The 26,435-nt window shown below is 36.5% G+C and overlaps 2 protein-coding genes across 2 annotated transcripts in view; one reads left to right on the top strand and one right to left on the bottom strand.

The window, feature by feature from the left end:
- The window catches only part of LOC135086780 (adenylate cyclase type 6-like), a 385,929-nt gene extending 382,580 nt beyond the window's left edge, over positions 1-3,349 (bottom strand). Inside the window, exon 1 of the mRNA XM_063981571.1 lies at positions 3,270-3,349. The gene's annotated coding sequence lies outside the window, so the exon portion shown is untranslated. The remainder of the gene's footprint in view (positions 1-3,269) is intronic.
- Positions 3,350-21,113: 17,764 nt separating this feature from the next.
- LOC135087141 (SET and MYND domain-containing protein 4) overlaps positions 21,114-26,435 on the top strand; it is a 60,435-nt gene continuing 55,113 nt past the window's right edge. The window contains exons 1-2 of the mRNA XM_063981980.1: positions 21,114-21,208; positions 25,108-25,308. Coding sequence (XP_063838050.1) covers positions 25,111-25,308 — 198 coding nt within the window. The 5' untranslated portion in view covers positions 21,114-21,208; positions 25,108-25,110. The remainder of the gene's footprint in view (positions 21,209-25,107; positions 25,309-26,435) is intronic.

Here is a 26,435-nt window from a genome sequence, read left to right as displayed (position 1 = left end):
GGTTGCCCGTCGCCCGCGCCATTTTATCCTCGAATTGCTTTAACGGAGGTTATAATGCACATTTACGATGGCTTCAGCTTTAGCTACATTTAATAAAACAAAAGTGAAACACTTCTCGACATCAGTTTTATATGATGCCAAATTTGGAGGGAAAAAAAAGCCTTTCCCCTTTTAAGCGAACTTGCTAGGGCTATGCTAGCAATTCCAGCCACCAGCACACCTAGCGAACGAGTGTTTTCCATTGCAGGACTTACTGTTACTGCAAAAAGATCACAACTGAACCCATGATGCGTGAATAAAAATATTTTTATTCATAACTAGCTTTCCGCCCGCGGCTTCGCCCGCGTGGAATTTTGTCTGTCACAGAAAAACAATATCGCGCGCGAATTTGCTCACCGTTTAGACCTACCCTGGACTACGACAAACTTTTTAAAACCAAAATCAGCTCAATCGGCCCAGCCGTTCTCGAGTTTTAATCAGACTAACGAACATCAATTCATTTTTATTTATATAGATAATTACGAGTCATGTAAAGAACACACATAGTAGTTAGTAATTGCCTAATAAAAGTTTTCATTCGGTCAAACGCAATTATTTTTCTTTAATTTAGTAACTCAAAATACTCAAATAAGTACCTACTGCTGGATAGGAGCTAGATTTTTTTTTTATTAAAAAAACACTCACGCCGGCGCGGCGCCACCACGCCGACCCCGACAGGTCGGCGCGCCGCCGCTGGATAACAGTAGCGCGGCGCGCACGTCTAGTTTAGAGCCAGGAGAAGGACATAGGATACTTTTTGTCCCGTTCGAAATTAAAAAAAAAGTCTGCTTATTTATTGCCATTAGGCGGAACAAAGTTCGCCGGGTCAGCTAGTTTTTAATAATTTTACGATACGTGGACATTACTTTATACGTAGGTTTATTATCCACTACTAATTTGTTTTCATATAGGTGAACTACACTGAACCGTCCCACCAAACTCATTGACAGGGGGGCGCCACCATCGTTCAGCTCTATAGTTTCCAACATGGCAAAAATCGGAACCAGCGATCCGCTATTGACGGTGGCGCCCCCTGTCAATGTCACAGATGAGACAGTTCAGTGTATTGGGTCTATACGATTTTTGCTACGTTGGAAACTACTAGTGGCGCCCCCTGTCAATGTGAAGGGTGGGACGGTTCAGCGTAGTTCATCGAAAGGGATGGATAGACAAGTTGTGTATTAATTTACAGCATTATCTTTATGTCCACTAGATCCGATAAAATGGATAGCTAACAAACAAAATCCAAACCGTAGCACAATAGCCCTTGGCTCTTTTCAGTAAGAGTACCATTTCAATGCAATTATTCGTTTATTTTTCCAACTCCATCTAGTTGTACGTATCGGGTGACCTCTTCATTCATATGTATGCTCTTGTTCCTATGTGCAGTGTTCAATGCTCATACGGTATTGTTGTCGCTAAATAAAGGGCTATACAGCATGTTGTAACACAGAGGTAATTTAATTTGCAGTTCAATTGTAACTGTCGAGAAAGATTCTAAGCTAGGCTGAGTTGCACCAACCGTAACTTTAACAATAACTGGTGCTTTTTGTCTTACTTTGACTGTAACAAACGTCAAAAATCTGTCTAACTCCATACAAAAATCATCGGTTGTCGTTATAGTTACGGTCAAAGTTTGGTGGTGCAACTCAGCCTTAATGTAACAAGAAAAGAGTAGATAAAGGAAAATTTGTCAAAACATTAGCACGGAGATGCGACAAAATCTAGCTAACTTGACTCAGTCTGCGTACTCGATTGTGACCCACAGCCGCTGCTTAGGTAACCGCCATTTTCCGCCTTTGTTTCAAAGTGAAGGCCCGCGTAATTGCTGAGACAAATCCGTTCGATCCATCGCGCCCGCTTTTAAGATTGTGATACTGTGATGAAATACTAAGTGAACAACACCACTAAACATCATAAAGGTTGTTTTTATTTGAGGAGACAAGCGAGCATTGTTTCTTTTACAGTAACCACTACAGTGGCGTGATGTCAGTTGTTTCACAAGAATACATCTATGCTGGTTATTTGATGATTAGAGAAGCTATTAGTTCTGGAAAAAGATTTTTCTAGTATTTTTTTCTGTAAATGAAAACAAGGATAAACGGATTGAGCCAAACAACAGCTGCCAATTCGTAGGTTATTGTGTGATATTTTATTTGTATTTGTATGTTTGTAGAACTTGGAATGTAAAATAATTTGAATTATAGTCGACCATTATAATCTTAATTTAATGAATTTCCTGCTGTTATTGTCTAGTGGGGTAACCAATGAAGAGAAATGTTGCAAAAAGTGTTCCACATCAAACACTGCCGTTCAGGTTCATTAATCCAACAAATAATATAAACTCGAAAATGGACACTGTCAACATGGTAACATTTGCGCAGTTAGGTCAATGACCCAGTGCGTAAAATCATAAACTATGACGAGAATTTAAAAAAATCAGAGATCACTTCGCTACTAAACAGTTTTTAGAGTAATAATAAATTAGCCAATGACTGAGTTGTTAATGAAAACATTGATGCATACTGACGACAAGGTCTCAGACGCGCAATGTCATTGTATTATTCAAGTAAAGAGTAACTAGCGGATTAAAACTAACACTACACGATTAAACACGCTTTACACATTTTAATTATTGAAAATGAGTTACACCCAAAATATTAAGGAAACTACGTTAGCATCGCTTAATTTCGTAGGAAACAATACTCAAAGTAAACAATGATCAATATCATATCTTGTGGGCATAATGCTGTCTGTTCAAATAAATCTTCGTTTACTAAGCACAGGTAGGTACGCCGTTCACCTAATTCACAGTCCCAGCTGACAATTATTAGGTAACACTTCAACAATTTTCAAGTAATGTAAAAGTGATCGTCACAGATTTCACAATAAAACGGACTGTTAGCTGGCACACCGTGTCGAAACCCATACTTTTTGAAGGATGGCTGATAATACGGCGCCCGAGTTGCGGGAGCTCATGATCTCGCTCTGATAAGCATATCCCAAATGATACATTAAGACTGCGAGGACAAATTTACATTAGGATGAGTCGGCCTTGATATCTTTCCACCATGAGTCACGTAATGTTTGAAATCCGAAAAGAGTTTCTTAAGCCCTAACGTAGAAGTCACGAAGAGAGACGTAGCAATGTAAATAGTGTGAGGAGATCCGTATGTGGTGAGTTGAATGATCGTCGCATGCGCAGGTTTGCGCGGCGTTTCTGTACTTACGGTAGGACGGGGGTTGCCGCGTTCGGGAAGGGTCGGGCGCGCTCGGGTGCGGTCGTGCGCGAACGTCAGAACGGTGCGAGCGAGGCCGCGCTACTGGCGCCGCGGAGACACGAGGTTCGCGGGGTGATAACACTGATAACGCGACGCGTCACAAGCAAGATGGTGCGCGGCTAAAACAGCGCTGAAGGCCCGCTGTCAGAATCACACTGAAAATGCCGTGCTTGAAGCTAGTTTCAGACTAGTATTTATAATAGGAATCAGATAATTTAACTTTTACGGAAAAATAACACTTCTTAGTCCTAGCTAAATACATTTATTGGTTTTAAAAAACATAATAACCAAATTACTTTGAGATAAGTTTTCGCTGCGTTTTATTATATATTATGGTACAGTAACGTACTCGTAACTAGAGTCATATTTGAAGTGAATTGTGTTTAATGTTATGAAATAACTCAATAAAAATGTTTAGTTTCATCATTTTTTTTCATAATCTATGATCTATCAGATAGGTATAGAATACAACACAACAGAAAACAAAACATACCTACCTATTTAGTTTAGATTTTTTTTTTTTCTGAAACAGAATATTAATGATGATGATGATTTAGGCAGATTAATAATAAATTAAGTAGTTAACAATAATTACCAAAAGATAATCATTTCAAATATTATACTTATTTTAAATGTGCATATAACGCATGAACATATTTTAAGGACATTGATACAACATCTCAGTCATAATCACATCACAATCCACTATAACCAAAAACTTGAATATTATTTATTTATTGCAATAAAATGCATTGTTCACATAGAAAGTTAAAACTTATTGTTATTTGGTCATTCAGCAGCATTTTAGTGCTCTAATGACGATGTCTGTAGTTTAACGTACGTGGCCAACCGTGGTTACTCAACCCACAAATTGTTGCCGTGATGCGACTGTGCACCGAAATACCTCCTGCACTTCCTTCTTTCTGAAGAATTTGTTTTCTCAAAATTGCTTGGACTGGTATTGATCTTATGCCCGTATTCACAAACATTACTATGCGATCTCACAGTGAGCGTGGACGCACAGAGTGACACATGAACCAATCACAGAGCTCTATTCAACGCTGTGCGTTCAATTTACTATCATTTGTGAATACGGGCGTTAATCTCGCCCGAAAGATGGTAGCTGTGATCTTTGATAGATTGACCTGTGACTACATATGTCATTTATTTTTACCTTGGGGCTTGATCGATTCAGGAACAATGACGTAAGCATTACCACACACTTAAGTAAAAGACAAATAAAAATTCATATAAAACATTTATTTATAGTTTACATACTAAGGTAAGTGCCCCCTACTTCGGTATATTAAGGCTCTTACGACTTTAACATTTTATTTAAAAATAACCAAGCATGATATCAGTATGAAAGCTTTTGTATGCTAAACTTTGGTCTTTTGACAGTAAGTTAATACATAATTAATAGTTATATAGTTTGAACTTTTTTTTATATTAATTGTTCTGCGGACCTCTTGTTTGGATCCTGTTTCGTGACAAAATTTTGGTCTGTTTCTAAGTTCGTGAACTCATGTCCCCTATTTCGGGATAAGGTTTTATGCATCCAGTTAGGATATTTTAATAATGATTAAGGGTTTAATAAATTTAAAAACGATATTAAAAATTTACAATAAAATAATTATGTGAAATTGACGATATTACTTACCTGAAATATTCATAAGAAATAATGTGTCTAGTATAATATTTTGATTTGTTTATTCTAATAATCTGTGAAAATATTTATATAACCATTAGAAATGTAGGGGGGGGGGGGGAACTTACCCCCCCCCCCCTTCGTACCCATAAAATTTTGATTTGTTATTTCTAGCGATAGGTATGTGAAAATATTTATATAACCATTAGAAATGTGGGGGGGACTTACCCCCCCCCCCCCTGAAAATAACCCCAGATACTAATGATAACCCAATGACTCATAATAAAAAGTAAATAATTAATTAATTAATTTCTTAAGTAGGTAAGTATTAAAAACTAAAAAATATGTCGATTTCTTAGATGGTATGTGTCATAAAAGTATCTAACACCATACATTTATATAACACGAACTTGGAAAAAAGTAACAATAATACGGTTCCTTGTTTCGTGATACTGATTATTCCAAATTCCCCAAGTAAAATTCATGGATTATTGTCAAAATGTGTCAATTAACTATTATCTATCCCATATACAACACAAATAAACAAAGATAAATAAAACAATTCGAAATAAAACCAAAATTATGCTGGTACTACTTATGCTAATTTATCTTAAAATTGGTCATATATGTGAACTTCAAACTCGTGTCATATAAATTCTAGTGAACGAAACATATACCGAATTTAGGTCATGAGAAATTTAAATAAATGCATTATTTGTTTCGTAACTTACATTTAAATTATCATAAATAATTATTTAAAAACCAAGCATCAAAATGTTATCCATAATATCCTTGATTCGGTAGTGTCACGAAATAGGGGACACCCGAAAAATAATATGTACGCTATTTCGTGAGTCAATTAATCGCAATTTTAAAGGAATTCTAAGTTTTCATTTAACTTTTTTCTAAGCCAAATCAATTGTCAAAGAACACATGAAACCACTATTACAAGTTTTATTTAAATGGACGTTCCTTCGCCTTTTTATAAGCTTAAGAAGTTGGAGCGCTAACCTTACGGTGAGAGCAACCTTTGCAAGCCTCACGGCTGTTTTTGGCTCTCTGAGAGTTTGAAGCTTCGTATTGCTCTCATTTTTGGCGCCACAATGTTGGTACTTGGTTGTTTAGATAGCTTAAATAATAGAGTTTTTGTAGTAATGAAGAATTTTTATAAATAATATTCCATTTGCTTATTATTTGAGCTACAAAAAAAACTTACGAACTTACGTACTATCACGAACTAGTAGCCGTTTACCTTAATTAACAATAATCAATGTTCATCCTTGACAATATCACCAGTCATTTAGTATACACTTCTATGACTCTAATTTCCTATCGTCCAATGGAGGATTTGACCTACACCCCACGCTAGACAAACGTAAAATTAAATAATTAAAATAATGAACATATTAATATCATATTAACAATAACTTCAACATTCGCATCTTAATAACTATAAAGCCTTGCAAACGTTTTTCGCTATGCAATTATGATTATGGAATAGCGTAATCGTGAAAACGTCTGCATTTAATTTAAATAATATTAAAATACCTACCTAATCTTAAAAATAATAAATACAATTCGCTGTCGCCATTCGTACCTACTGCATTTAGACTTCAGAGGCACACGCTCCGCGAGTTTTCACAAAACTAAAACATTTTTAAAACCCATTCCTTGTAAATTGCTCTACCAGACTGTATTAGCCAACATGAACTTACTTCCGTTGTGAAAGGCGCAGAATATGAAAGATTTATGCAATTTTCACAAGAAAATCTAGTCAGTTTTCGATCATATGGCAAAGTGCTTAGCCTAAGGAAACACATAAGTAAATGTTTATTTAGTTCGTTCGTTTCAGCCGAATGACGTCCACTGCTGGACAAAGACCTTCTCTAAGGATTTCCACAAAGTCCGGTCCTGCACCGCCCGTATCCAGGCACCTCCCGCGACCTTCACCAGATCGTCGGTCCACCTAGTAGGAGGCCTGCCCGCACTACGTCTTCCGGCTCGTGGTCACCACTCGAGAACTTTTCTGCCCCAACGGCCATCAGCTCTGCGAGCTATGTACCCCGCCCACTGCCACTTGATTTTAGCGATCCTATGTATATTACTGTGTAGGTAGGCAATACTCATTATTATACTATGGTAGTAGTTTCAATGGTATCAGGTATATAATATGCGTATTACATAGTGGTAGGTATGTATCATCTACTTTGCAAAGACTGAAAGCTTTACGCCCGTATTCACAAACATTACTATGAGATCTCACAGTGCGCGTGGACGCACAGGGTGACACACGACAATCACAGAGCTTTATTCAATGCAAAGAAAGCATCGTTTGTGAATACGGGCGTTAAACTTTTACAGACGTACTCAGGGGTGATTACGCAGCAATAGGTACTTTGAATCACGGGATGACTTTGATCGAAACTTCCATTTTGTATAAAATCACGAATTGCGTAAAACGAAACGCAATTTGGTAGTTTTTTTTTTTAGATTAGTAACACTGAAGAACTGTCAATTCCTTATTTGAGAACACGCGGGAAATTCGCCTATAATTTTATTAAAAAAAGGTTAATAGAATGTTATTCTCTATTTATAGCTAAATAATTGTGTTGCAAAACTTCATGTGTACTTATTTATGTAATAGTAAAATGAAATTTCTAGATATACTCCATCATGTGGCCTATGATCGATTATCCCATACAGTGCTTAATGTTTTTCTAACTTCAAAGATAATGGAATGACTTGAGTTTGTTTGATGCGGGGTGTCATTGATATGGTATATGGTGCGAGATTGATCAAAAATGATCAAATTATCCCCAGAGACTGTACTCCTCTTTAAATGGTAATATCCACTGGTAGTCGAAGGTTTCAAATTTTTTGAATATAAAAAAAGAATTCAAATTGGTTCGCGATGATATATCTGAAATTAGGAGAAGTGAAATAATTAATCTACCTGCCAAAACCAAAGCCTTTTTCAATTCTGGATAGTAACGTTGAATGTGTGCAATTTTTTTTATATTGATATTGCAGAACTTGTATGACTTAAGTGAATTTATATGACTTTTCTTATTGTTTTGATGCATAAATTTAATATTATTGATTTTTTTAAGACAAATTATTTTTATAATTATTTTTTAATTTTTATTTTGTAAAGTTTAACTATTTCTAAGTTCTTTTCGTTCGTAAAATCAATAAATAATACTGATTGAATGCAAAAATTTTAATACCAACATTTTAGTAACGAAATACAGTTAATTATTTGATGACTTTTACTAGATCAAAGTTACCCCATATGACAAAAATGTCAATAACTATTTATCCCGTTGTCAGATTTTGATTTTTTAAAATCTATTGGTATTATAATTGTGGTTACTTTCTATTTACGCAATAAAATCTGGGGATATCAAAGTAACCCCATTCTTCTTTCAGCTTTGATCACATACTTTTTATTTATATAAAATGCTATATTTTTTCATTTTTTATTACACGAATCGAGAGTGCTATAAAAACCGATTATTAGACTTTTTTTGTATTTTTTTACACCCACAAATTTAAAAGATATGGACCTTCAAAGTTCAAAATTGGCCAAAGTAACCCCATTCTACGGTACCTAAATTGTTTTACAATTATTCTTATTCTTATTGTGAAGAAGCCATGTTTGGAGTTGGGAAAGTAGCAAAATGTTTTCAGGACAAAAGCAACAACCCTTATTTTTTATACTTACAAAACTTTCACTTACTACTTTTTAAGGTTTCGTACTTAGTCCTGTACAGTCGACAGCGTGTCAACCTACTACGAAATGATTTCTCCGTTTTTAACTTTACTTTCACATTCTGCTGACTGTACGTACAATCCATAAAAACAATCTATGTTTGTCAGTTTAATATAGCTAAAACTCTTGTTTAACAAAAAATTACGAATCTGCAACGAACAGATTAAAAAAGCGGTTACAAATGTGATAATTATGGGGAACCGCAACTTAGGCTTTCTAATGAGATCTTGCAAGCCATTTAGAAACATCCATAGTTTGAAAGTGGTTTACTACGCTTACTGTCGAAGTATCCTTGAATACGCAAGTGCCATATGGTCTCCTCAATACAATAAATACATAGACAGAATTGAGAGAATCCAAAAACTTTTTGTAAAGCACCTTAACTACAAGACCCACAGACATAGCGTATCTTACGAGGACGACTGTCGTCACTACTCACTCATGCCTCTTAAATCTCGGCGTGAGTTACTAGACATGTCTTTACTACATGATATTGTAAATAGTAATATTGATAACCCTATTTTACTTGAACAAATTCAGTTCCGTACCCCCAAGTATCGCACGGCCAAGACTCCTTTGTTCAATGTGCCTTTGCACCGCACTAACTATGCCAAGAACTGTGTTATGTCTCGTTTGCTTAGTACCTATAACAATAATCATAGTGAAATAGATTTATTTAATCTCTCAAAGGGTTCATTAAAACAGCAAATAGTTCAGGCATACATGGATATGGATGAAACCTAATCATTACCATTGTATGAGTTGGATATGACATAATTATGACACAATTGAACAGATTTTTTTTTCTTTTATCCTTTATTCTGAAATCCAAACATCACACCTTCGTCTTTGTATTTCCTGTTGTCTAGGAGCTTTCTATCCTCGCCATGCGCCAGCCAGCACATCTTGTTTTATTTTTGCTTTTTTTTATCTGCATTATTGTTTATTTTTGTAACCTAAAATAACAAATTACATTATTTATTCTGTTGTTCCTACACACTTAAATTAGCTGTGAGACTCTGTAATTGGCTAGAGTTATATAATGTACTACTCTGTAACATGTAAATTGTCGACCAAGCTGTTGAGTTTCCTAATAAATAAATAAAAATAAAAAATAAAAAACACAATTAACTAAAGTAATTAAGTCCGTTATTTCCAGGATGGCTTGCATCTGCATTTTTACATAGTTCCAAACACTTGGAATTGTAAACTAGTTTGGGCGACAGTTAACACCAAAGTTTCGCTTGCTGGGAGTCAGACTTGCACCGGCCGAAAGCTGGTTGCTTAAATGTATCTTGTATTGCATACTTAAAACTAGAGTTCATTGCAACAGTCCATTCAGCATACAGAATTTTGTTTAAAAGAACTTTAGTGGGGTATGACGAGGAAGGTCTTCTTCAAGGGACAAACAACTGTGAAGTTTCGCCATCTGATCCTGATCTTACTTTACAAGAGGAGTTGGAGTTAACTATATCATCAGCATGTAACGTAATTTGCCCGTCACCATCTCGAGCTAACAGTCTCGAATCGATCATAAAAAAAGAAATTACTCTTTATGAGTCCGGAGGGTCAATGGGGAAATATCTCACATTTACGAGTATATTGATCAGATGGAAAGGATACAAAACAAATTCTTAAAAAGACTTAAATACTTGTTTAGGGATCATTCAGCGCAGCTTCAGTCATTAGAATTAAGACGTGAACATAGGGATCAAGTATTTTTGTTTAAAATTTTAAATGACTACATAGATTCATCCTTCCTTCTCAGCCGAGTGTCATTCAGGTGCCCCAGGCTCAGTGCCCGCTCCAATGCAGTTTTCTCTGTTCCTATTTGTAGAACTAATTATTCAAAGAATAGATTTCTTGTTCGTGCTTGCAACACACATAATGTTCGATACAGTCACATTGATATATTCAATTGTTCTCTGCGTGTTTTTACTTCACATGTTAAGAAGGTTGACCACGTTTAAGTGGGATTATCTTGTTTCTGATGAACGAAATTACCTAGTTAAATTACTACGAAACTTTTTATAATATGTCTTCGCTATTGATAAATTAACATTGGAAACTTTTTTGGCTTATGAATAAACTAAACTTTTTCCTGTACCTATATGTAATATAAAAGCTGTATGTTTCTTTCATTAAATAAATAAATAAATAAATAAATTTATATAATTCTTTAAAAGGAATACCACCGACTAGTCTGGAAGCCGAAAGAGCCTTCTCTGCTGCTGGCTATATTGCGTCTAAAATACGCTGCAGTTTGGCAGACGACACTTCAGACATGCTATGTTTTCTTCGCAAACATTTCCATTGAATGATAAAAAAATATGAAAGAAACTAAATAATTCTTTATCATTCAGCTGTTTTTTTCTGTTGTTCTTGATTGTATTTTTATATTTGATCTCAGTAATTGAAGTGTAATTTGATTGATCTCATTTAACGTTAATTAAAGTGAAATTACGTTTATTTAATTTGATTAATGTATTGTTTTATTTGCCTCACATAATATTTTTTATAATTATATGCGGGATCCCGCCAATACCGGAATCCCGCGGGATTTGAATTCCAACTCCCGCCAATACCGGGATCGAGTATGGGGTGCGGGATTGGAAGCCCTAGTGGGGTAGGTAAGTACCTATTCAAGTTCGTAATACCTACCTAGATTCACGGTGAAAATAATAGAAAAAAAATACGTTGTGAAGCAATCAAGGTTACAAATGTTACTTTGTCAAAAGAGGTCTGGTTTTGTCGCGTACTGTATAGGCAAAAATATAAAATTCTAGTCTAAAACATCAAATTCTAACGCAGGCTAGTTTTCCAAAACAATATTTTAGTCCGTCAATTATTTATCAAAAAGTATTGGACACGTCAACCAAGTTAAAGTGCGTTGAAGTTTCGCGTGACGTCACAAATTGCTACACTTTTAAGCACTCCTTGACGTCACGAGTGTCTTCTTTATAGCTTTGGCGCGCTTTATCACTTTTATTATTGTGTCGAGTTTTGGTAAGTTAAGGCCGGGTAGCAGAGAAAATGGCGAAAATGAGGTTTTCATTTTCCATTTTTGAGGTACTAAACAGTAAAATTAAAGGCTAAGATTTTTATTGGGCATAGTTGAGGATATTTTCTAGGGCTATTAACGGATGGAAACACGATTTGATGAAGTTGACTCGATAGAATATATTCCCAAAGTTACCTCTATTCGTTTTCTATTTATGGTTTTATTTTTAAAATAAGCGATTTGAGGTTCTAAATCTTTTACTAAACTAAAGTTCAGAAATAACTTGAGGGCTTTTAACGGATGAAATTTTTATATTGCGTCTTATTTAGTTACAATGTTAAAAAATGTGGAAAAAATCGTCCATGACGGCTTGGACAATCTCAATCAGTCGCGCGGTGGCGCTTACGGAGGACGGACGCGTGTAGTTTTTTGGCCGTGACAGTTCGCGATTTGTCAATATTTTTGACAATAATGACTTTGATGAGTCACAGTATAATAATATCAGTGTTACTGGAGAAAGCTAAAATTTTTGATAATTAAGAATTATCAATTTTGTCTACCTATTGAAATTTAAATCGTTCGCATCCTTTTAAACGAAGACTCTACTCATGATACATAGTACATTCCTCAAATATGAGACAAAACCAATGAGTTAAAATTACATTTTAATAGTACCTACATACAATCGTCTTACACTCTTTAGAAGAGCACACTGACACTAATAAATAATAAAAAATACTGTCTAAGGTCTGTAGCTAAAGGTCTAAGCTGTAAGATAGAAGAATCTTCTAGCCAAAAAGATGGCAGATGCAGCAGATGACAACGGATTTAAAACTGGAGTTGATGTGACTCCTTGTAGACTTGAGTGTCTAGAGCGTCCCTTCCTCCACCATGCGTAAGAATTTTCACAAAAATACTGTCTAAGGTCTGTAGCTAAAGGTCTAAGCCGTAAGATAGAAGAATCTTATAGCCAAAAACATGGCAGATGCAGCAGATATCAACGGATTTAAAACTGGAGTTCATGTGTGTCCTTGTAGTTTTGAGTCTCTAGAGCAGTGGTTCTTAACCTTTAAGTCATGAGGGACCATTTTACCAAATTTCTGTCTTGTCAGGGACCACCTCATAATCGGTCAAAACCAGTTTGACTGCAATACAAAAATCAGTTAAAAGTGGTTTTGACCAAGGTGTGCAAGTGCACATCGTGGACCACTTGGAATGCCTCCAGGGACCACCAGTGGTCCGCGGACCACCGGTTAAGAACCACTGCTCTAGAGCGTCCCTTCCTCCACCATGCGTAAGAATGTTTCAAAAATACTGTCTAAGGTCTGTAGCTAAAGGTCTAAGCTGCAAGATAAAAGAATCTTCTAGCCAATAACTTTAAAACTATAATTTAAATGTTGCTATTAGTGGACAAATTTCTGCTCGTTCGTTCGTTCGTTCGTTTCAGCCAAATGACGTCCACTGCTGGACAAAGGCCTCCTCCAAGGTTTTCCACAATTCACGGTCCTGCGCTGCCCGCATCCAGGCTCTTCCCGCGACCTTTACGAGATCGTCGCTCCACCTAATAAGAGGCCTGCCCACGCTACGTCTTCCAGCCCGTGGTCGCCACTCGATTACTTTTCTGCCCCAACGGCCATCGTCTCTACGAGCTATGTGCCCCGCCCAATTGACAAATTTCTGCTTACGATGGACTAATTATCTGCTATACTCTCGACTCTCTAAAGCACAACATTTATAAAAATTTTGCTGCGGTAATGCACTCCAGGTAACAGTGTGTGATGCTCATTGCTCATAGTGATTTTCGATACAGAGCCCCGTACATACGTTATACATAAATTATGGAAAGAAAACACCCAGACCAATACAAACAAATATGTATGCAATTTTAGTGTGATATTTTTATTTATTAATAAACAAAAAGACTGAACAAAATTGATGCGTGTACTGATTAATGTAATTAACCACATGCAAAGCTTTGTGAATTGCAACAACTATATTTTATTATCCAAGCTCTAAATAATCGCTACTACGAGTAACTGATTATAAAATGTTTTTCCAATCGCTCAAGCTCCCGAGGATCTACCGATAGGTCGGGTGACGTAATCTTGAAATTCTTTTAGCCGGCGCGGAACTTCCGGAAGGTCGGGTGACGCCACGCCTCTTTGAGCCGTGTTTACTTTGGCAGTTATATTCTATATTTATTCGATTCTAAAATATATTCCCAAAAATTTTGAAAGTTGTTTTAATTTGTATCACTTGGATATGATTTGTATTAGAAAGTGCTGTGAGTGTGACGCTTGAACGGAAGGAAGTCAACCTAACCTAACCAACTGCGTATTTCTAAACTGCGTATTTCTATACTGTGTAGCCGCGAGAGCTCTTTGGCGCGCTGTCTTCGGCGAAGTATTGCGCGCGCAGATTTTGACAGCGCGAAATACCTACTTTAGCAGAAATACCAAGCCTTAACAGGCTTATTATATTGCATATTTCATAACTTCGGATTTATTCATGCTCATCAATCTAATATCTGACCCTAGTGGGATTCAAATCCGCAACCGTGTTTTATACCAGAATAAATATTACCGGCACTATTTAAACAAACATTATCACCACTGACAAAGCCTTCAATTTACCCGTAAGAAATACAAGTTTTCAAATATAAACTACATTTGGATCCATTAGAAAACAATTCCTATTATCTCGGATAGCTCTTCCATCGTTAATGATGTCGCTTTTAACACTTCAATAGACAGTTCCATTGTTTTGTGTCGCTACATTACTACCTTTACTTTATAATGAGGAGCGACTTTTTAGTTTGTATTTTATCTAAATATATCAAAACAGAATATATCAGACTGACTGACTGACTGACTGACTGACATAGTGATCTATCAACGCACAGCAAAAACCACTTGACGGATCGGGCTGTTTGGCATGCAGGTAGATGTTATGACGTAGGCTAAGAAACTTCACCCCTAAGGGGGTAAAACGGGATCCACACGTACGAAGTCGCGGGCGGCCGCTAGTTTTTCATAAAAAAACCGGCCAAGTGCGTGTCGGACTCACGCACAAAGGGTTCCGTACCATTGATTTATGAAATTATTATTTTTTTAATTTAAGTTATTTGTATGAAAGATTACGCGGTAATAAGCGGTTTAGGATTTACGAGGTATTAAAAAAAACTACTTACTAGATCTCGTTCAAAACAATTTTCGTTGGTAGTTTTTATAGTAATGTACATCATATGTTTTTTTTAGATCTTTCATTTTCTTATTTTAGAAGTTAGAGGGGGGGGGGCAACTTTTTTCCACTTTGGAAGCGTCTGTCACGCAAACTATTCGGTTTAAAAAAAAATATTTTAGAAACCTCGATATAATTTTTAAATACCTATCCATTGATACCCCACACGTATGCGTTTGATGAAAAAAAAATTTTTGAGTTTCAGTTCTAAGAATGGGGAGCCCCCAATATTTATTATTATTTTTTTATTTTTGCATCAAAATCTTAATGCGGTTCACAGAATACATCTACTTACCAAGTTTCAACAGTATATCTCTTATAGTTTCGGAAAAAATAGCTGTGACATACGGACGGACAGACGGACGGACGGACAGACAGACATGACGAATCTATAAGGGTTCCGTTTTTTGCCATTTGGCTACGGAACCCTAAAAATGAGTGGTTAAAAACGTGACGATGACACAAAGAGTATTTTTAGAATTGTAATTTTACCTTTAGATGAAAATTAAACGTAAACAGTGATTAACATATCAAAGAAATATCGTTAGAATCGGCAAATACTTTCAGGTCTCGCAGGTAAACCTGAACATAAAATTTCGAAAGGGTATTGCATAAAAAAGATGTTTTTATTGGAGAAAGCTCTCCCAGAGAATTAAATCCTACATTATTCATGCTTATGTACTCTGCGACTTGCGATCTTACATTGAATACTTATTAAAACAAATTAACACCGAAATTAGTATCATATCAATCATAATTACCTATTATCCTACTAATCCAGTCTGGATGTTAACATGTTTGTTACTCTTTCACGCAAAAGCTACTGAACGGATATTGATGAAACTTTACAATATTATTGTTTATAACTCAGAATAACATATAGGCTATAATTTATAACGATCTGTGACAAACTAAATTTCACGCGGGTGAAGCCGCGGGCCAAAGCTAGTGGTTCATTAGCTATTAAAAAATCTTCCAACATTGTGCTAACTAGAATGTTCGAAACAAGCTCGAGTAAATCCTCTTATAGAGAGGCTTAAATCGATCTTTACTATCTTCACAAGCAACTCAGATTTAGTTTTAACAACTCATAAGCAGACTTCTCGTGTAAAACAATAACTAAAGTGCGGTTATTATGCAACTTCTAACATTTTGAAAGTTTCAATACCTGCATGCAGCAAGGGGTGAGCTTAGCGTGCGAGCTCGACGTAACATTTTCATCCTATTTGACAGCTGTCATTTCTACGTCGAGCTACTTTACCTGCAGCACGCTCTTGCTCACGGCTCTGTCTGAAGTTTATAATATCTTCCAGAGTATATTAGAACATTCTGGTGTAAGACTTTAGGTAACGCGTTTTGCTTTTAAATATTCCTAAAACTGTAATTGTGCCAGTTATACCTACCAGGAGTTATTCTCGGATAAAAGTTTGGTCATGTTCCTCAGGTGAATCAGGCCTAAGTGAGAAAACAGGCTCACGATCCTTACATTAAGAACTAGGCTGAATACTGCACTTCCTACCGCTGCAACTCCATTACAGCTTTGACATTGGCGGTGACCCAACCCAACTAGTGAAGCCCAAGGATCTGGCTAGAGAAAATGATGATAACCAACTAATAATTTACTCTGAAATGAAGCCTTGACCTACCGATGGCGCTCCAGTGCCTCCAGTATGGAAGTCACGCGGTACTCGAACGTTTCGGCGACTAGGTGCTAATTTGTCCGCGCTCACAGCTCAAATATATGAGCAAGAATTATTTACTTAAACACTAATCTACTTTTGTAAATACGTTGAAGATCCAAGCAATTTAAATGACGTTCACTGCTGACACAAAGAACTCTCCCACGGATTCCACAAGGATATCCTGCGTGGCCCGCATCCAGGTACATCCCGCGACCTTCACCAGATCGTCGATCCACCTTGTCTTGCATACTACTAATTTTATTTCATGCCCCTGATTAATCGTAGGATACGAGTATAATAAGGCAGCCTAGAAAGTACAGTGCAACTATACACAAACGTCATATTTCTGTTAAGAAAATAATACGCCAGCATGCTGCGTCTCGTCTGTTGGTGTACCTAAGTAAGTATATAATTTTACATATATCTTACTTATTCAATTATATACCTATGTTGGTTTACTCGTAACCTAGTATTAGGTACACAACCCACTCGGCTATAATTTCAATTTTAAATTATAAGCTGACAAACCAATAAAGTAGGTAAACATTAAAAAACAAAACCATGTGTTTCAAATAATTACGTTATTACTTTGCACGCACAACAATAAATGTCAATCGTGATGGTTATTTAATTTTCTGTAGTCGGAGCTGCTTACCTAGCTGAAAAAGAAATTCAGCACATTAATTTAAAAGCAAGTGTATGTTAGGGTATTTATATCAATATACTTCTAAATACAACTTTGAATTGTTACAGAGTATAATAACTACACAAAATCTTAATTCAGATACTTTTCTCCGAACCAAGATAAATATAAAGCGCCTGAAAATTTTCCTTGGCAAATATTTTCCGACGGCTTTCGGTAAGTTTGCTGTACTTATTATTAAAGTGAAACCGAAAACATTTCATTTTATCAGTTTAAGCAATGTTATTTCTTATAAGTATTGTTGAAAATTTGTACTTATTTCTTATTTATTTACTTAAAAGATCACCAACAAGATTAGATACACCACAAACTAGATTATGAAGGTACAATAACATTTGGTTACATGCTAAGAGCAAACTTTATTATTCATCGTTCGTTCGTTCGTTTCAGCCAAATGACGTCCACTGCTGGACAAAGGCCTCCTCCAAGGTTTTCCACAATGCACGGTCCTGCGCTGCCCGCATCCAGGCTCTTCCCGCGACCTTTACGAGATCGTCGGTCCACCTAGTAGGAGGCCTGCCCACGCTACGTCTTCCAGCCCGTGGTCGCCACTCGAGAACTCAAGTGGGTCTCAAAATGAACATGGACAAGACAAAAATCATGTCTAATGTCCGTGTCGCACCCACTCCTTTGAAGGTTGGAGACTCTACACTCGAAGTTGTTGACAATTGAGAATGTTACTAGGTATGCAAAATCACTTGAAACCTATGTTACAGTTAAGATTTTACATTTACAAATACATTAGTTTTTATTTCATTCAAAAATACCCAGTAGTTATGATTTTATAGGCATTCAAAGTTCGCTTAAATATTGAGTCCCGCCGACGGTCACGTGACCCCGTGTGACGTACATTCACAGCGTCCGCTCACTAGAAAACGGATATAAACATGCTTAAATTTTTTTTTTTTTGTAAATATAAACTTATTATAGGTACATATTAACACCCAGACCCATCACAGAAATTAAAATTGAACCAAACCCAAACTTGATGCGATTGTGTCGTTTTATTGCGAATTACCTTCCAGCTCCATCATTAGACCCCGATTACTATATAGAATTAAAATACTCATCAATACAAAACGAACGAGCCCAAACTCGATGCATTTAAGTCGTTTTATTATAGAGTTCCTATGGCCACCTTCCAGCTCCATCATCAGATCAGCTCCATGTCATCATAATATTGCATGGTCATCCAAATCACATGTGTTTGCGAAATTTCAGCTTAATCGGTTGCCTGGAAGTGGGTCTAAATTCAGTTTGCAAGATTCCACCCATACAAATATGAGCCAGTCGTTGTAAAATGACGTCACGCGCATAAAATGGCGGGCCGGCCGCCGCCCGCACTTTTAAAATTCAATATCTTGGAAACTAATTGACGTATCGAAATAATTCTTTCACGTGTATTTTTTATTTTTAACAGAGAATACAGAAAGCTAAAAAACAAAATTAGTGAACATTCTTCATTATGTATACCTGGGACAAACAGTCCAGTTAGGTAGGGCCAACTTCGAGAAAGAGGTCAATCGTCGAATCCAACTCGGCTGGGCAGCGTTCGGGAAGCTACGCAATATACTCACGTCCGAAATACCGCAGTGTCTCAAGACAAAAGTCTTCGAGCAGTGTGTGCTGCCAGTGTTGATTTATGGATCTGAAACGTGGTCGCTTACTATGGGCCTCATAAGAAGGCTCAAGGTCACCCAAAGGGCGATGGAGCGGGCCATGCTTGGAGTTTCCCTGCGTGATCGAATCAGAAATGAGGAGATCCGCAGGAGAACCAAAGTAACCGACATAGCTCGCAGAATTGCTAAAACCAAGTGGCAGTGGGCGGGGCACATAGCTCGTAGAGACGATGGCCGTTGGGGCAGAAAAGTTATTATTCATGTTAACCCGTAAACAAACAAGGTTTTGCTAAGATAGTTTTCAAACAATACGTTTAACTGTAATTGGATCGTACCTAGTCACATAAAATTACGTTCACATGTCGTTTTTCCCATTGTTACCTTCAAACTATAAGTTGCAGTTCAAAGCAAACCTATTTTAAGCATCTACACTGATTGTAATACTTAGATGAGGTAAGTGTTTAGCCTAGTGCACTGGTTTCCACGCTATCACAGATAGGCAAATAAATAACAAAACAATAACGTGTCATTTACACGTTATGACAAACATATCAAACCTTTTAATGATGACTGATTGATGAAGCAGGGAACGGCACCGAATCTATACCGTGCTAACATCAGTCATCCTGTTATTTGACGTTAGGTCAAACACCATCCGTCTTCTTAATTGTGGCTTTGGAATCTGTTGAACCACCATAACTTTGAAAATATCGATATAGATTTAAACACGAATATATCAGAATTATTAAATTTGAAACTTAATATGTATACGAATTGCTTTTCATCATATTATTATTGCGAACTTCTCCCCCACCTGCGTTTCTATAGAAACGAGATAGTCCGCTTATTGTGTATTGATACTTATTTCTTTAATTGGTTATATGAATCAATATTACAATATGATGTATTCTTACAGTAATTTTTTTTTGTAATAATGATACAATTTTGTGCGATTGTGTTAAGTTAATAACAATGTAATTAGGCCTTGACAAAAAACATACAATAGATAATTCATTATCACCTGTCAAACAGTACACCACATGTTTTTTAAAAATCTAGCAGTATTTTTTTCTCTTAATTATTTTCCTGGCACGCGCGCAAGGAGCATAAAAAACAAATGCCAAACGTAGCTCTGCTATATCTGGGGGCACGGCAGTGCCCCCACCAAGTCGAGCAAAAAAGCGGCACGGCCGTACCATCCTTTTCTCGAAGCAATTCAGGCCATTTTCGACCGCCTGTAACTTCGTTGTGGATAAAACTAGAAGGCTGAATTTTCATTAGCTATGCAGGCATTGTAAAGACACGGTATATTTAAAATTTCATTCAATTTGAACCAGTAGTTTAAGAATTATAACGGGTCAAAGTTACTTAATTTTGTCACTCACTGACTGACTCACTGACTCACTGACTCACCGATCATCAAAACTCTAAGGCACTTCTAGCAGACCTAGAAGCTTCAAATTTGGAATATAAGTAGTGTTTGGTGTATGAATCAAGGAAAAACTAAAATATTTGGGGGCACGGTAGTGCAACCGCCAAGTCGAGTAAAATTTTTCAATTTCGGTCCAGTTTTCTAGATACATAACTGCTGTCTACAAAATACAAAAAGAAATTATATTTGGGGGCACGGTAGTGCAACCGCCAAGTCGAGTAAAATTTTTCAATTTCGGTCCAGTTTTCTAGATACATAACTGCTGTCTACAAAATACAAAAAGAAATGAGATCCCATCAAAAACAATACTTGTCAAAAAAACCAAGTCTCGCAACTCAGTTGTTCTACGGTAAAAAGTTGTGAGATCCATGTAATACCAAGTCCAGGCCAGGAAATCTTTAACGTTTTACATAAATATATTGACTTGGCCATCGCATGAAAACACGTGTAAATTAAATTATTTAGTGCGATGGCCAAGTCAATATATTTATGTAAAACGTTAAAGATTTCCTGGCCTGGACTTGGTATTACATGGATCTCACAACTTTTTACCGTAGAACAACTGAGTTGCGAGACTTGGTTTTTTTGACAAGTATTGTTTTTGATGGGATTGTGTATAGATGGCAGCAGATTCGAATCATGAAATCGTTGTTTACTCTATGGCGGCAGTTCGCGCCACAGATTTGGTTTCAGAAATAGAACACTCATTGCAGCGAGCCGCCATGTTAATTTTAGCCAGGGAAGCGCGAGTAGCGGCCAGTATCATCGGCTGGACTTGGTAAACAAGCAAGGTAATTTTTTAATTAATTTTAAAGCCTGTTCACATATTAACATAATATTAAAATCACAATATTCTATGTCACTTAAAAAATAATATAATACGCGTTTGTTGCCTCAGTAACAATACCGGTAAGTAACCTTTATTTTTGGGACCGATACATTTAGGTAATAATTTAATAACCTATTTTCCTCTCATAAAGTGTATTGCCTAAAAATAAAGCTTACAGCTGGCACTTAGAGCATACTATTTTTGAAATCAAAGTTTTTAACTTTTTTAAATTTTACGCCTCTCAAAGATATCGTTCAGAATAAACGTCACGTAAATTAATAAACATATTTCTAGGTGCAAGTGCTAATATTATTTTAAAAACAAGTAATTTGTGTGTAGGTAGGTATACCTAATTATTTTCGGGAAGTAAAATAATTTCCAGAACTCGCTCCACATATTAAGGCAAAAACGTTAAACAGATATTCATGTAAGTAAATGTGTTTTAACAATTACGTACTAGCTTTCCCGTATTTCCCATTTTCTTGTGTTTAACATAAAAAATTGATTTAATTCAAATTATAGCTCGTTTTCGTTGAATTTATAAGTCGCTCCGTAAACTTACACGATGTGTAGTGTTCCTCAGAGATCGAAACCATTTTCATAATGTAGGTTGGAGAACTAAACGACTCCACTGGGGAGCGTGGAGTTTACAATCTCCTTTCAATAATCGTCGTATACCTTCCTATAGTTCCTATGTATCGAAAGGTCTCACTGACTGACTCATTCACTCACTCATCGCGAAAACTCAGAAATTACAAGTGTTAGGAGTCTCAAACCCTCCTATTAAAATTAGCTCACTAAGATGGGATTTTGTAAAATTCAACCGCTAAGGGCGTAAAACGGGATCCACGCGTACGAAGTTGTGGGCGGCTAATTATGTGAAAGTTTTTGAGGATGGATGAATGTTTGTTACTCTATAACGCTGAATCGATCTAGTTTAAAACCTAGGAAAAAGTATAGATGTATCCCAATTATTGGAAATCCACACGGGCGCGAAATAATTTGTGGCAGAGCGAAATTAACACGGGGAAAGCCGCAAGCAAAAGCTAGTAGACAATATTCCAGCTTTTATTTTATCTTTTTCCATAATTTGTCTGTACAATTATGTAATTTTGTGACATAAATTACGTGATAACGTAATGATAGGCTCCTGTTGCGATAATTTTCCAATGAAATTGATGATTATGGAATATTATGGATTGATAGGTACTTATTACGAGTACAAATACGTACTGTTATTTTGATAATTTATCAAAAACATCACATTTTTTTAGACTTTTTTTGAGGAAAACCACGCTTTCTATTTTATGCCACAATTCGCAGGGATTCATAGCCCATTAGAATATAATATTTGTGACTAGCCTAATATCCTTGTCCTATTCTTGAATCGCAAGTAGTTACCTAGGTATAATATTACTATTTATTTTACACAATTGTGCAAAACTTTCGTGGGAATTGACACTCGATAGCTTTATAGAACGAAAACTCTGAGTAATGCGACTGTAGCCTGTACTTATATCCAGTTTCACCATACTCTATTAGTTAGTTAATGTTTTGTTAAGTTACTTAACGGCTATAAATATTTTGCCGAGTGCCCCACCTCTTACCCGAAAACAGTGGGGGATTAAAGGATAATACGATAAAATCTAGGTATTAAATTAACATTCCAAAATTAGAATTTGGATTTGGTTGCTTGAAAAAAATATTTTTCATGACTAATTAGTATTTCAATTAACGTTTGTTTTCAAAATTTTGTAGCACATTATTCCATTGAGACGTAAAAAGATTTAACAAACCCTTAAATAGATTAGTTAATGTTTAAATTAGCACTTTACCTGTGTTTTTGTATGAGTACTGGATAAATATCTGAACGACTTCCGAGTGTACCGACGACGGCAAATCTAGCTAAACACAGAGGTATCTATAGAGTTGGGATAAGGTGCTAAATCGCAACAAAATGTGTAGTTCAATGTGCGGTTGCCTGTACATTGTTTTGAGAAACCGGCCATGAGGCGCAATTTGACATTTACGAGTGCACTGGAAACATTCTGCTCGATAAAATTAGAATCACAATAGGTTAATGCCGTCTAAAAAACAACAACTTGTCGCCGCCGGTCTTGTTGTCCATCGATTAATTTGTACTTGAATAATATTACAATACCTATTTCTTTTTGAAGGGTTAGAAATTTAAGCTCTCTTTTTATTGCAAAGGACTGAAGAAATCGTCTCAAGGAATTTGGTGGTGACTTTATTTGACATAATGGAGTCAATGTAATATAAATAATTTTTAAGCACTCTAACTTCTAGCTCGCGCCAAATATGTCCAATTTGTAACATTTAATTTCATGTCAACGATCGCCGTGTAATGAACTCGTATTTAATTTAGAAGTATTTCATGCAATTTCATATCTTTCCTGTATCGAATAGGTTCCGAAGTTTTTTAAAAGAATCTTTTTTACTCATTTTTCCATGTTATTTGCATTGCGACTTGATTCATTTGAACTCGGTTACTTCTACTCCAGTGTTTTGTCGGGAGATGAAAAAAAACGAAACAATTAACTAGTTCAAATAATAACGGTAATTGGAGTTGTGTCGGGTAACGAGCGCAGGCAACTGAGTGAGTAAATGCCGTCCAACTGGGAAAAATAAGACTCCCCGCAGACCATCGACTTTTAGTTGGCCGATAGTTGGGTCATCTTTCAATTTTAAAACCGGTGTAGTGTGCCCACTTTCATACTTGTTTATACTGATTAACATACATGGCCTGACCCAAATATCGACCGACTAAAAGTCTGTAGTCTGCGGGATGCCATAAAGCGTTTTTCTGACCTTACCCTGCTTTGTTTTGAAAAGTGTTTTTGCTGACCTTTCGCTGCCTCTGGAAGCGAACAAACTAATTGATTTACACGTCTCGATTTTATTTCAATGTTGAATTAGAATTATTCTGCTGTGCGGTTTCTTACTATAACCAGGCCTGTTCATCTCCGCGAGTTTACATCGAAAACAAAACACGCACGATGGGCCCACCTACAGGATACTATTCGACAAGGCCTCACATACGAGCGAACATTGACTCACGCACGCGTATTCTTGTGTATGATGGAAGAAAATAAAGAAAATGGTGTACTAAATACTGTGCAGTATTTAACTGCCTAAATAATAATAAAATCACAGAATGTACTTTTTTAAGTTGCCTCAAGACACTGAGAGGTAAATACTAAGTAGTTAATATTATTCATGATAATTCATGCTAAATCATGTATTTCCTTCGCCATTTTCCGCAGTTTGGCACCTCACGTCACATCATTTTACCGAAGTCAGCCCTATAGCTTCGGCGCAGTGCCGATCACTGACGTTTGTCAACAAAATGGTGCTTGACTCTTGAGACAGGCTAAATTACACCATATTGTTAATGACATTGTGCATACATTTTTTAAAATACCTTCGCGAAGTAAAACTTCTGTACGTAGTACTTGTTATTATTCTGTGCTATAACCTCTTACTATAATAAGTACTCTATTACTACCCTACCTACCTAATATATTGTCTCTAGTCTATATCGACTTATGCAAATCTATATTCATTTTGACGATGTAAACTGCTTTGTGACTGACGTATTAACTAAGTAATCATGGCCGATGGGGCAGCCAAGTTCTGGAATGGAGACCTCGAACCGGCAAGTGCAGCGTAGGACTTCTATCCATAGGGACACACGGACGTCATAAAGGTAGCAAGAAAGCTCTGCATGCAGACCGCTACCATCCAGCCGATCTAGAAATTGGGGGAGGCCTATGTTCAAAATGTTACCTTACCCTAAAAATAAATACCCACACAATTTTAATTTTGCTTTCTATTTTCCAGAAAATGTCGCGGGTCTACGAAGATGTCGACCCGGGCTTCGCGGCGACCTGCAGCGACATCACCCTTTACTCCAAAACCAAAGGGTTCTTCAAGAACTTTGCTGAAGACATCGTGTCCATCGCCGAGAATGACAACTGGCTGGACAGCTTCGAAAAAGTCGAGGATGGGAAGAAGGTCGCAGCCGTCATGGAGAACAAGGAGGTAACAGCATGTTTTACATTCTTTCTTTATTTATTTTTATGCAGAACAAGACCGCAATCAGTTAGGCCGCTTTCACATTTAGGCGATTTAGCAGCGCGACAAACGCGCGACAGACGCGCTGCTGAAAATTTTATATTGTTTGACAGCGGATGCATGCCTTCACATTATAAAAACGCCGCTGCCGCGCTGCTGTCGCGCTTCTAACGCCCTAAAGTGAAAGCGCTCGAGCGCTCTTAAACGCTAAACCTATCATAGTACTTGGGTAAGTACTAAGATAGGTCTAGCGTTTAAGAGCGCTCAACTCAACCAGTGCCTGAGATATGGGAGCTGCACGGGAGGGTGATTCTGTGATGGTCAAACAAAGAACTAAAATCATATAAAGAACAAAGCAGGAAAAATCACGGAAAGTCTCAAATTATGACAAATATTTCTTAGGCTATCAACATTTTTCTTACTACGAGTATTTCATTGAAGGTATGAAACTTAATAGAAAATCCTTTTCAGAGTAATTTCTTAGGGAAGTTTTCTGATCTAAATTCCGAGTAAATTTCATGAAAATGAGAGTTAAGTTGTAACATTATCCTGAACATTGAATATTGGATCAACCGATAGGTAGACCTTTGGAATAATTATTAACATTATTCTCGCTTGCAAAGAGCTATTTAATACTATCAGTACCTAATATATTCTAATATTTATTTTAAGTTTATCACAGTGAGTCTAGATGACAAAATTTCAGTTATTGGTCCGTCAGACAGATAAATTGGAAAATTTTTATTTTATTTTATTTCATTTAAATAATAACAGTGCTACATCGAGTTGAAATGTCACGCGACGTCACTTTTGAATAGATTTTTTACTCAAAAGTGACGTCACGCAACATTTCAACTCAATATAATACTGTAATGATTCAATGATATTATCTGTCTGACGGACTTAATACGAGTAGAATTTCGATTTCATTGCCCAGTCATCGTCCCATCGACTGTAATGGATTGTGAGTGAAACCACTCTACATCTTTTCACTCTTCATTACATTATTAGCTCAAGCCCCTGTTTGATCCATCTTAAACGTATTCTCTTTAAGTATTCTCTACCATAAAGAAAAGGGCAACTGCACTTTTATT

Source organism: Ostrinia nubilalis, chromosome Z, assembly GCF_963855985.1.
Source record: "Ostrinia nubilalis chromosome Z, ilOstNubi1.1, whole genome shotgun sequence".
Lineage (NCBI taxonomy): Eukaryota > Metazoa > Arthropoda > Insecta > Lepidoptera > Crambidae > Ostrinia > Ostrinia nubilalis.
Note: the sequence above shows the minus strand (reverse complement) of the source record. Positions and strands in the feature narration are given on the sequence as shown.